The following is an 11,620-nucleotide window of genomic DNA, read 5'->3' on the forward strand; positions in this document are numbered from 1 at the left end:
AGACTACATTTACTGGAATACTCGTTCGGTAAGTAACTCTGTGGTAAGAGTCGATAATTAACTCCGTGTGGAGTTTGAGTAGATCTTCCTGTGTATTCGGGAGGGATGCTTTGGGTGGGAGGTGCCCGTTGGAAGATAGAGGATCAATTTCGAGGCATGTGCGGCTGGGTTTTCCTGAGTCGCGTTTACAAGGTCAAGTAGGTGTGCTTGAGCCTTGTTCGTTTGTGCCGTTAGTGATTGCCCCGTGCAGGGCTTTTAGGGAGATGAGCGATTGAAGAAGAGGATTGCCTATAGTGTTGAGTTCAAGGAAATTCAAGTCAAGGTGGAGATTTGTTGGAAATATGCCTTGAATTTGGGATGGTAGAAAAGATATTTGACTTCCTAAAAGATTTGTTTCCTTGTTGGTTTAGACTTTGGGTGCAAGGAATTTTGTATGGGCAAGTATTGATTTTAGGAAAGACTCTTTGGCTATAAATATAGCCTTATTCTCTTCATTAGGTTTTGGACTTCTTGAGTGAATCCCTTTGGAGAGGCCCCCAGGGGGTCTCTCATGTTGAAGATTAGATATTAGGGTTTTGGTTTATGCTCTTAGGGTTCCACCAAGGGTTTGTCTTTCCCTTTTGGGTTCCACCAGAGATTTGTCCTTAGATATCTGTTTGGTGCTTTAATTAGAGTTACGGGTATAGCCGGCTCTTTGTTTCTCTCTCCGTTTATAGTGAATCCTCTTGCTCTTTTCCCCGTGGAGTACGTTCTTGCTTTGTGATTGAACGGAACCACGTATATCCTTGTGTTCTTGTTTATCGCTTGTTGATTTATTATATTCTCAATTTCGTGTTCGGCACAACAAAGACCATCAATCGAATGGAGCCCGGTTGAAAGAGAAGTGATGCAGCGGCCCATAGGATGGTAATGATTTTAAGGGCATGGTTCACTTGATAGTCATCCGCCGGTGAAATCGCAAGGACGGAAAAAGTGTAAGTGCAAGCCGTTGTGATGATTGTAAACCACGATATCGCAGCTCGAGCCAACCTCAAAGCCTTTTTTGGCTCCGGCAAGGCAAAAATGAGCATCACGATTGTGCTTAGAGACACAAGGAATCCCACCGTGTTTAAATACATAAAGCCCCTGTACTGATAAGGGCTGTTGTAAGCAGTTATGGCTTTCCCAGCTACGTGCCCTCCGGGTCCTTCTAAATTGTCTAGCCAAACACCACCCAGCGGGTTCACCCCAACTTGGAATGCCATTGTTGCAATCAGTGAAGCTACAATCATGAGTGTATTCCTTCTCTTCGTCTGCCACGAAGGCTCAAGCCGCTCAATCTCTACCACTGAAGCCGGTTCGCGCCTTTTGGCCCCGGCTTCGATCAAGATGTCTTGAATCTCCGTATCTGATGGATTTCCTGTGTTGAAATGATATCCAGCGCAGTTCGCCCGCTTTTATTTTTCGCGTTCACTTTTATTTTGCTGTTGGTAAGCACATGTTTGATCATCTGAATGAGGTACACACGAACTCACCATTAGATTAATAAAAAGGAAAGAATAATTCATCCTTCTCATATAAATTCCCGCCTTTTCTTCATTCACTTTCTTTATTCACCATTTTCACCCTAACTTTCAAGGATATGAAGGAAAGTATCTGGAAAATGATATTTGCATTCCAAAAATTGATAGTGGCACATCAAAAAATAAAGTAAAGTGGCTTTGGAATAACATTGATTTTGGAATGTCTGCATTAATTTTTGAAGTGCCAATATCATTTACCAAGTACTTTAGGCTTTTATTCAATCATTCTTTTTAAAAATTACATAAATGGTATGAAATGAATGCAGTATTGATAGGAATATATGAAAGGACAAGATAACAACGGTCAGCAATATGCCAAGAAAAAAAAAAAGAATTCAAAAAGCCGTGAATGTGGGCATACCTCCGATCGTTTTTCTAAAACAGCTAGATGCAATATATTGTTGCCACCGGCATCAACATCATTGACAAAATCTGGATATGGAATCATGTCTAGTAGTAGTTGCAGGCATTCCAATTGATCATACTTTACACATAAGTGCAAGATGGTGTCGCCTCGATCCACCTTAACTTGAGCTCTGTGGGGGCTAGTTCGAACCAACTCTTGTAAGACTTGATCCTGACCTTTAATTGCAGCAATGTGAAGAGGGTTATTACCATCTCGATCACGAGCTAGGCTCATCTCTGGGCTAACCTTCACTAAAGCTTTCACAATCTCTATGTGCCCCTTAGCGGATGCTACGTGAAGGGCTGCCCCTAGTTCCATGTCTAAAACTCCAGCTAGGTCTGGTTTAATTTTCAGAAGTTGTAGAACAAACTCTGTTTTCCCAGTTGATATAGCCACGTGAAGAGGATTCTTCCCTTTCAAACTTCCCACCAAAACTCTATCGAGAATGTAAACATCTCTTGCAATTATATCGTATAGTAATGCTAGATCCCCTCTCATTGCTGCATCACAGAGCAATTCTTCCATTCTCTCCCCCTCTCTGTCTCTCGGGTTATAATAGATTGAGTATATGTTTCTCGAAAATTAAGTTTGCACAACACAGGGTTATATCATATATGCATACATAGATAAATATATACAGTCAACTGTTGAATGCTTTACAATACGGGGATACTATGATGTGGTGAAGACATCTTCTCAATTGGATTTATATTTGAAGCCTCCAAATTATCGAGTAATGTGAGTCAACTTAATGCATGTCAGCCTAAGATGATCTTAGGAAGGCATTTAGTAAATCTATTTCTGACATTCGCAATTAACTTAATACATGACGTTCAACCATAAGAGGTGAGGATGAGGGCAGTGATGATTCAGATAATCTCAGATGCAAGGGCAAGTGAGGGAAGTCAAACAGCTGTGATTAGTTAGGTAGTTACACTCAAGCGCAAGCATGCATATGGTATTCCTATTTCTAGCTCATCCAATGTGGCGTACGTATCTTTACAAAGTAATATCAGCAGTTTAATTATTGTCAAGACGGAGAAATTAAGAATTCGGAGGCCCCAATCGAATGATATAAATGCTCGAAAAAGCCTTAGTCATGGCAAACTCCTTGAAAATTGGGACAACACAAAGTTTGTACCGTTTGATTTGTACAATAGCACGATTTTCAATAACATTGACTTGATCAAATTTTTGATAGCATATATATATGTATCATGGAAAAATTCTAGCATCTTTTGTTTATACGGACCAATAGTTGCCCTCCGTTGAAAAAGTATTTCTCACTCAAGAGGATTTTTTTTACCAAATTGTTAAAAAAAAAACTTATTACATCAATTCACGGTCTCTAAGCAGACTATTACATAATGATTTTTCTGTGTTGCAAACATGACTTCACAAAATCACACTCAGATCCTAAGCAATTAGTAAGTATTAGTGGCAATACAAGTAGAACAAATTAGGCATTTTTATCTTGTTCAAATCCTTCTCAAGTGGTGCAAGTGGTGAGAGTGACAGGATCCAAGGGCTGCACCACAGCGCCTTTCACTTTAGCTGCCGGACAACATACATGGAAAACTACAAAACATGATCCTACTTAAATTTTTTTTGTTCTTTGCTCTTCCGTGATCTTAAATGTTTCAGCACCGCTCTGCTTTAGTTATCAAGCCAACTTATTTCATTTTTACTTATCCTATTCGGTTTTTAAGTGCTGAATATGGTTATCAAACAACTCCTAAGTCTACTATCCCTTCACTTCAACGGCCAAAGATGACACTTTCAATGGCCAAAGATGAACAAAAAAAGCGGTTTTGATCATATGCGAGGGATCCGAGACAGGTCCCAATATCATCTATACTCGTGGTCTGTCACCCCCCTTTGCTAATTTTTTTTTTTTTAAACTCGAGGCACCCCCCTTTGCTATACTCATAGCATTTCTAATAGTCTAGTGTAATAGATTTCTTGGGGGATAAAAAAACGCCCGTGCCATGTTATGCTGATCGATGAAAATGAGAACTTGGGTTATCCGATTAGGGTTTCATGTTGCGTTGATTTGGGAACACTGAGGTTGGAACAGGAGAATATAGCTAGGGTTTGCCGGGGAGGATACTGACGGTGTCGTTCTTTCCATCGATGGATATGAAGTTGGTTGCTGCGGGGAACAAGTTTGGGAATATTGGGTTTTGGAATGTTGATTCTGAAAAGGAGGATGGAGATGGGATTCAACCCGATTCGAGGCCAGTCTGGTGGATTCTAGTTCAACCACATGTTCATTGTCAAAGTTTTTGCTTCTGTAATTTATTTGTGGGGCGTTTGGTAACGTTTTCAGTTTTAGTTTTTTGTAAAAGTAGAATCATGTTTAGGCTTGGGCGTAAAATGTTTTTTGATAAAATGTTTTACCTATTTTTCAGTGTTTGGTGCCATTAATTAGAAGAAAATGATTTACCCTTTGTAGAAATTTTATATCCATCTTAAAATCAATTGGTAATGAGTGAAAAAGTCCCAGATGTTATTAAGTGATCACCCATTCCACTCCCAAGCAATGTGGGATTCATTTATTTAACATCCCCCCTCACGTGCTGCTTTTGAGGTCTGTCACGTGTGGCCACTTTTGGGTTCTATCATCGTGCAGCCTTTTTGCTGGTCTGTCATCGTGGGGTGTGGATTGTGAATTTTTTATAATGTGGGGTGGAACGGGCCCCGTTTTGATACCATATAAAAACTTTATGTTCATCTCAAAGCCAGTTGGCAATAAGTGTAGAGGTCCCAAATCTTTCGTAAGTTATTTTTCGAAATGAACCCGTTGCCTTCTATTGCAATTCTCACCGTTCAGTGTCCTTGACCGTTAATCAGGACCCACGTTCAATTCTAATATTCTCAAATCTCTCCATCATTTAAGCCTTCCCCCTCCCCCCTCTCTCTACAATTTTGTTGATTTCTGAAAATATTTTCAAGTGTCAACCAAACAAACGGAGCCTAGTTTTCATTGTTTGGTAATACTTTTTCAGTAACAGTTAAAAATGACAATATGATAAAACATGTTTGGTGGATAATTTTGTGTTTGTTTTTGGTCATCCTTCCAATAGAACGAAATGAGAGAAAAACAAAAAGGGTTGGATGGGCCCATCATGGATGGGTAGGAGTATATGCAGTGTGTGTGTGCACACACACGCTCACATGTGTTTATAGTATATGCATACATCATAGACGAGTTCAGTGAGAAAACGTAGTACAACGAGGAAGCAATCTTGGATCCTGCAGTGCGTGTTTCTGAAAGTGCACCGGTCGGGGAAAAAAAAAAACAGGGGAAAACACCATTTGTGGGTTTTCACAATTCATGGAAACTTTGAAAACGTTCATAGTACGCAAGAAACTAAAAATAACTTACCAAACATGTTTTCTTTTATCAGTTTTCAAAAAGAGCAAAAACAAAAACCAAAAAACTGAAAATAAAAAAGTTACCAAACAACCCTTTGAATTTCACGTTTTTAGTCCTTTAATGAAGTAAGCAATTGATTCTTATACTAACACAAAACTAGCACGAGTTAAGATCCGTTGATTCGCGCATGAATACACAAAAATCAATCATTTTCTAAACCTGTTTAATGTGAGAATACCCAGGAATAAATGCATCAAACACTTCATTGATTCGTAAAATACTTAAGAAATTGAAAGATAAAGAAATTAACACTCTCTATTAAAACTCAATATTATTCAATCCACTACCTTTTGCTAAAGGCTTAACATAGTTGTACTATACTAAGCTTTCACAGTATTAATCTTCCAAAGACGCAATTATAAAGAACACATAGAACCTAGAACCAACCTTTAGACTCCTTGTGCTAATACAAAGTACACATAGAAAGATTAAATTACTTTTTGATTGACAAAATGACTTCAAAGACTTTGACCATGAATTAAATAAATAGACCAAAATTGAGGTTCATTTGGACTTGACTAAAATTGGAACATGTTAAAATGTTAGGAAGTGCCTCCATTAATTTCCCCACTCAAACTGGTCCAAGTACCGGTTGGCTATGAGATCTGCTTCATTATGCTCATGCATCACTGATGGTGCATAGATTCTTCTGAATTTGTGTCTGACATTAATAGTTAGTTGGGTGTGATATATGTGTTGGGGCCGTTGGGCAACAAAAAGAATGTACTTTTTTCTCAGTCGCATTTGATTTTAAGTACATTTCTGAATACTACTCCAATATTTAGGCTTGCATGTACATATACAAGATAGCTAAACACCAAGGCACATATTATGCATGTGCAAATAGTATCATGCAGAAGAGCGCGTGAAAGAAGAAAATGTTGAATTCATGAGGTTAATCTCTAATCAAATCTAAGATGTGAAAAGTGTGGAGTGATGAAGAAGAAAATTACGGTGACAATGTCTTTTTTTCTTCTTAGTAGTTTTTCTGTGGGAAGTTAAGGCGGTAGTTTAAGAAACGGAAGTGTGAGCCAGCCTCAAAACCGACGTCCACGCCAAAAGGGATGTTCCCTTGTTAACAGTAATACAATATGAATAATATTCTAGATGTGTCCCTGTACACAAACCTGAGTTCAGAAGACACGTGTCTCCATATATATCTTGAGATATAATTTTAGGAAGGTCTAAGTTCTGCCACTTTGACCCTCACCAGATACTCATACGCGAGTCTACTATATATTCTAACGCATTTGTTGGAAGAGACATGCCTCAACTTGGCTTTTGCATTCTTCAACTTAATTCCGTTTGCACTATGGCTTAGGACATGGAGCTATTGCTCATCACTAGTTGGCTGTAGAGGGTTGATTTTCCTATTTTGTCTGTCCATATATATGCAGATATATATATAGCAGCTGCTATTATAGATTTCTTTAGTTGATGGATGTCAAGAGGGAGTCGTTCGACTTGTTATATTCTAGCGATGATGCTATATTCTCCATTTCTCAGCGACCAAAATGATGCAAGTCCTTGTATTTTGCTGATGGTCAAGGTATTGTCAATATGAGGGATGAAAGGACTGACAAATCTGTAACGCCATGAATTTTGCATAAAGATAGAATCAGCTCGATAGATTTTAGCATGTTAAAACATTAAAATCATGGTAACAAGCTCCACATATGGGACTCGATGCATTCATGGAGATTGATTTTTACAGACATATTCTTAACTACAGTACACTCAATTTCAGGCTTATGAGACATATAACACATACGTACGTTATACATTCCTTATGTTCATACTACATGTGCTACAGTACACTTATGCAACAAGAAGGGTGTGTATTGTAACACTTGTTGGAAGAAAACTCACAGCACGAGCATGAAAAGATCAAACATTGGGCCCGTTCCTGCTAAACCGAGTTTGGAAGTGATGTCGGCCTACCTTTGACGACCTTGAAAAGCTTATCCATGCACTTCATTAGACCCCTTTGCTCTTTCAGAATCCCAATTGTCAAAAGAAGCAAGTGCCATACGAAGATAAGCGACATCACAACGGCCCACGCCAGAGCCGTAAATTTAATTGCTTTGCTTGCGTCCCTTTCGTATATATACTTCTTCCCTGCCGGTGAAATAGCAATGACGGAAAATGTGTAAGAAAAAGCCGTTGTCAGGATCGTGCACCACGAGATGAAAGCTTGAGCCCACCTTAGACCCCATCCTCGCTCTGGCAAGGAAATAATGAGCAGCAAGATCGTGGTTAGAGACACGAGGAATCCAGCCGTGTTTAAGCACATGAAGATTGGGTAAAAATCAGGGTAGTTATAAGCGAGTATAGCTTTCCCGACTTTGTGTTCTTCTGCATCGTCTAGCCAAACACCGCCGGGAGGATTCACCCCGACTTGGTATGCCATTGTCGCGATCAGTGAAGATACAATCATAAAGGTATTCCTTCTCTTGGTCTGCCACGAAGGCTCAAGGCGATCATCCCCGACAGTGCCCTGTTTGCCTCTTTTAAATCTTTTGGCCCCAGCATCAAGTAAGATGTCTGTAATATTCTCCGAATCTGATTGATTTCCTGCTGGGAATTGCAGATGAATATCCAGCGCTGTTCGCCCACTTTTGTTTATTGCATTCACAGCTACTATTTTCTCGTAGCTAAGCACATGTTTGATCATCTGAGTGAATTATGCATACAGGGACGACTCACCAATTAGATTAAAAAAATTAAAATAAACAATAATAATAAAAAAATTAAACGACACTTTTCATATTAGAAAGTACTAATTAAAGCACTTTCGTGCAGTTTTGTCAATGTTGTACGATAACCTTCGGGACTTGGGAGCTCCTGTAGTGCACCAACGCACTATATCATATATATGTTGTAGTGCACTAAAAAAGAGCTCTACGAGATGGCGTTATCTTGACCCAAATCGTTCATTTCATAGGGGTCATCTATTACTTCGGTGGTGCAAAAAATAAAATTGAACATAATTCAGTAATCAAATGATTTGACAGCATATGGGGTTGCTAATTTGATGGTTAGTGCGATTCAAATTCTACATTTTTTTCCCACTGATGTAAAAGAGACAGAAAAGAATTATATCCGAGGAAACTACTTTAGCTATTAGTAATTCACAAAATCGTAATTCTTTCCAAGGAAAAATAAATACATGAGATGAATGGAGTATTGATATGCATATGAAAGGACAAGGCCAATAAATAACAGACAGTAAATTTGGCAATCAGAAAGCCGGGAAGGTGGACATACCTCCGGTCGTTTTTCAGAAACTGCTAGATGCAATATGGTGTTGCCATCGACATCGATGTCATTGACAAAATATGGATTTGGAATCATTTGTAGAAGTAGTTTTAGACACTCCAACTGGTCATACTTCACACATAAGTGCAAGATGGTATCGCCTCGATTCACCTTAACTTGAGCTATGTGGGTATTGGTTCGAACCAACTCTTCCAACACTTGAAGTTGACCTTTCATTGCAGTGATGTGAACAGGGCTATTACCATCTCCATCACGAGCTAGGCACATCTCAGGGCTAACGTTCACTAAAGCTTTCACAATCTCAAGGTGCCCTTTAGCCGATGCTATGTGAATGGCCGCGCCAAGTTCTGTATCTAAAACTTCTGCAAGTCCTGGTTTAATTTCCAAAAGTTTTAAGACAAATCGTGTTTGCCCTGTTGATATGGCCACGTGAAGAGGATTTTTCCCTCTGAAAATTCCCACCAAAACTCTATCTAGAATGGAACCATCTATTGCGATTATTTCTTGCAATGATTTTAGATCCCCTTTCATTGCTGCATAACAGAGGCGCTCTTCCATTGTTTCTGCATCTCCCTCTCTCTCCATTAGTAAAGCTGACAATTAATAGAGATGTTTTGCTGAAAATACTTTTCACAAACTCACACAGACATATATATAGTCATTCTCATCACCAAAAAAAAACACGCAAAGATCTATTCAAGTTTTTGGATGGTTGGGTGACGCAATAACGACAACATCACTTATATGACGATAAAAGATTGTTCCAAGGGTGGTAGCCATGCACCTTACATTGTAGCCACCTTTAAGCGGTGATTGTTTGGTTGTCACTTGTCAGTTTTAAGATAAAAAAAATTAACCATTTGCGTGAGTCTGTCGTCGATATTGCCTGAGATACTGGTATGGCAGAAAAGTTCTCAGTACAGCAAAATAGATTGAGAATGGCAACCTGAACGAAATCGTTAATACTAAGGGTACCTACCAAAACAATACAGATTATTGAGTCCAAAAAGGTTATTTAGAAAGTAATGAATGGTTTGGATCATTTGTGCGAGGCCCGAAAATAGAACCACAAATGGTCGATACTCCATTGCTACCGTTTAGGTCAGTACCTATAAACGGCATCAAACTGTTCCAACCGATTTTAAGATCAAACGGGATGTACCTGCCGTACCGTTCCGATATGGAACCGAAATTTTGTACCTTTGTCCTCATCAAACTAAGCTTTCAAAAGATATTAACCTAGTACTTGAATTGGATCTTTTACCTCTCTCCCATATTAAATTACTATTTTGACGACACGTTATCCTTTGTGGTGCGTGGATCAATTTTTAGCTACCAAAATACCCTCATAATGTCTCCAAATTTTCAAAAAAGTGCCACCAGTATATGTAATATCTTCAAATGCAGTAACCTTTAATGTTCTCTGAGACACTCAGGTACTGTAGAAAGCTTCCTGGTACGGTGGGAATGGCCGAAAATTCAACCTCATGTTGCATGCGTATGTTAATAATTTTATTTTTTTTAACAGAGGAACAGCCCTATAATCAAGCCATTAAATGAATCCAATTGCATAACTCAAACCTCAGGGGAAGCTAATTACAGCACACCAGCCGCGGCCCCTCACTTAAATACCAAGGTACTCACCTGGCCATGGGGAATCGAATCCCTGACCAATGGGAGTTCTCTCAAAGTCAGTCATTCGTCCTTATCACCGGAGTAAACCCTGGGTGTGTGTACGTTAATATTGCATTTACGTTTTGTAAAGGCAAATAATTGGAGAATAAATATATGTTTCCGTCATGTTCTCAATATTGTATTTTATGAAACACATAATCTGTAAATAAACAACTAAAAAAGTTCATCCAGATTCTACAGAGGGAGATTGGATTAATAATCCTATGGGCCCCTAATACCTGGTTTGGTTAGGCTTTTGTGCGAGGGACTAGTTGTCCCATGGGATTGTTAATCCCCCAAAATGGGGGATTAGCAATACCATGGGAGGGGGGCAGGGGTGGTTGTTACTATGAATCTCATCTCAATTTCAATTCTAATCCTAGCCAAAACAAACATGTTATTTATAGTCCTACAATCGAATACTGTGCAAAATAAACATGAATAAATGAATCATCGCCTCATTAATAATTCCACCTCATTCTCAATCCCAATCCAAATCCCAATCCCAATCCCATTTCATTACGAATCTCCTTAAAACGAAATCTGCAATCAAACATGCCCTTAAGGTTGAGGGCATCCAAGTCATTACCATAAATGGGATAAGCTAAGGATATAGGGTAAGGAGTGGAATAAGCTAATCCATATCTGGTTGGTATAAGCAAAATAATGAGGTGCAAATGCTTAAATAAACCCAAAATCCCCGACTATACCGACACCTTTTGTATCAAACTGGAGGCACTGACCGTAACAGTCCGATAGGGAATCGAATATATCTACAACCTTGGCCCTCATCAAACTGAGCTTTCGAAAAATATTAACCACATTCGTGAAATGGATCGCTTAACTCTCTCCCATTTTAAATTATTATTTTGACGACACCATTTTAACCTTTGTTTACACTTAATTTAGTTTAAATTGTATGTCAAGATACAATTGGCCACTTAGAGCAAATTGAGTTTATTGAAATGAAGTTTAATCATTTTTTGGCTCAGCGTTTATTGCAATAGGAAAAAAAATCACTTTGTAACTGACCACCCCTATGGTTTTGGTCATGTGCGAATTGCCCTATATATCCACATTTGCGTATCAACACATAACCACCAAAATAACAGCAAGTTTAGCTCACTTTCCTGTGTGAAGAGTAGATCAATTTTTAGAAATACTAAAATACCCTCATGATGGGTCTCCAGATAGATTTTCAAAAAATTGCCACCCCATATAGGAGTAACATCTTCAAATGCTAGCTTTGGCATTCTCTGT

The 11,620-nt window shown here is 38.8% G+C and overlaps 2 protein-coding genes across 2 annotated transcripts; both read right to left on the bottom strand.

Moving 5' to 3' along the window:
* Window positions 1-468: 468 nt before the first annotated feature.
* On the bottom strand, window positions 469-2,493 carry LOC131326730 (ankyrin repeat-containing protein BDA1-like). Its single transcript, XM_058359592.1, has 4 exons — window positions 1,924-2,493; window positions 1,584-1,635; window positions 852-1,399; window positions 469-522 (listed from the first exon to the last, which is right to left on the bottom strand). Exons 1-4 carry the CDS (start codon window positions 2,491-2,493, stop codon window positions 469-471), a joined length of 1,224 nt encoding a protein of 407 aa, XP_058215575.1.
* A 4,695-nt stretch (window positions 2,494-7,188) lies between these two features.
* On the bottom strand, window positions 7,189-9,243 carry LOC131298911 (ankyrin repeat-containing protein At5g02620-like). Its single transcript, XM_058324415.1, has 2 exons — window positions 8,675-9,243; window positions 7,189-8,081 (listed from the first exon to the last, which is right to left on the bottom strand). The coding sequence occupies exons 1-2, from the start codon at window positions 9,215-9,217 to the stop codon at window positions 7,317-7,319; spliced, it is 1,308 nt and encodes a 435-aa protein (XP_058180398.1). The 5' UTR covers window positions 9,218-9,243; the 3' UTR covers window positions 7,189-7,316.
* Window positions 9,244-11,620: the final 2,377 nt, after the last annotated feature.

This window comes from Rhododendron vialii, chromosome 1a, assembly GCF_030253575.1.
Source record: "Rhododendron vialii isolate Sample 1 chromosome 1a, ASM3025357v1".
In the NCBI taxonomy this organism is placed as follows: domain Eukaryota; kingdom Viridiplantae; phylum Streptophyta; class Magnoliopsida; order Ericales; family Ericaceae; genus Rhododendron; species Rhododendron vialii.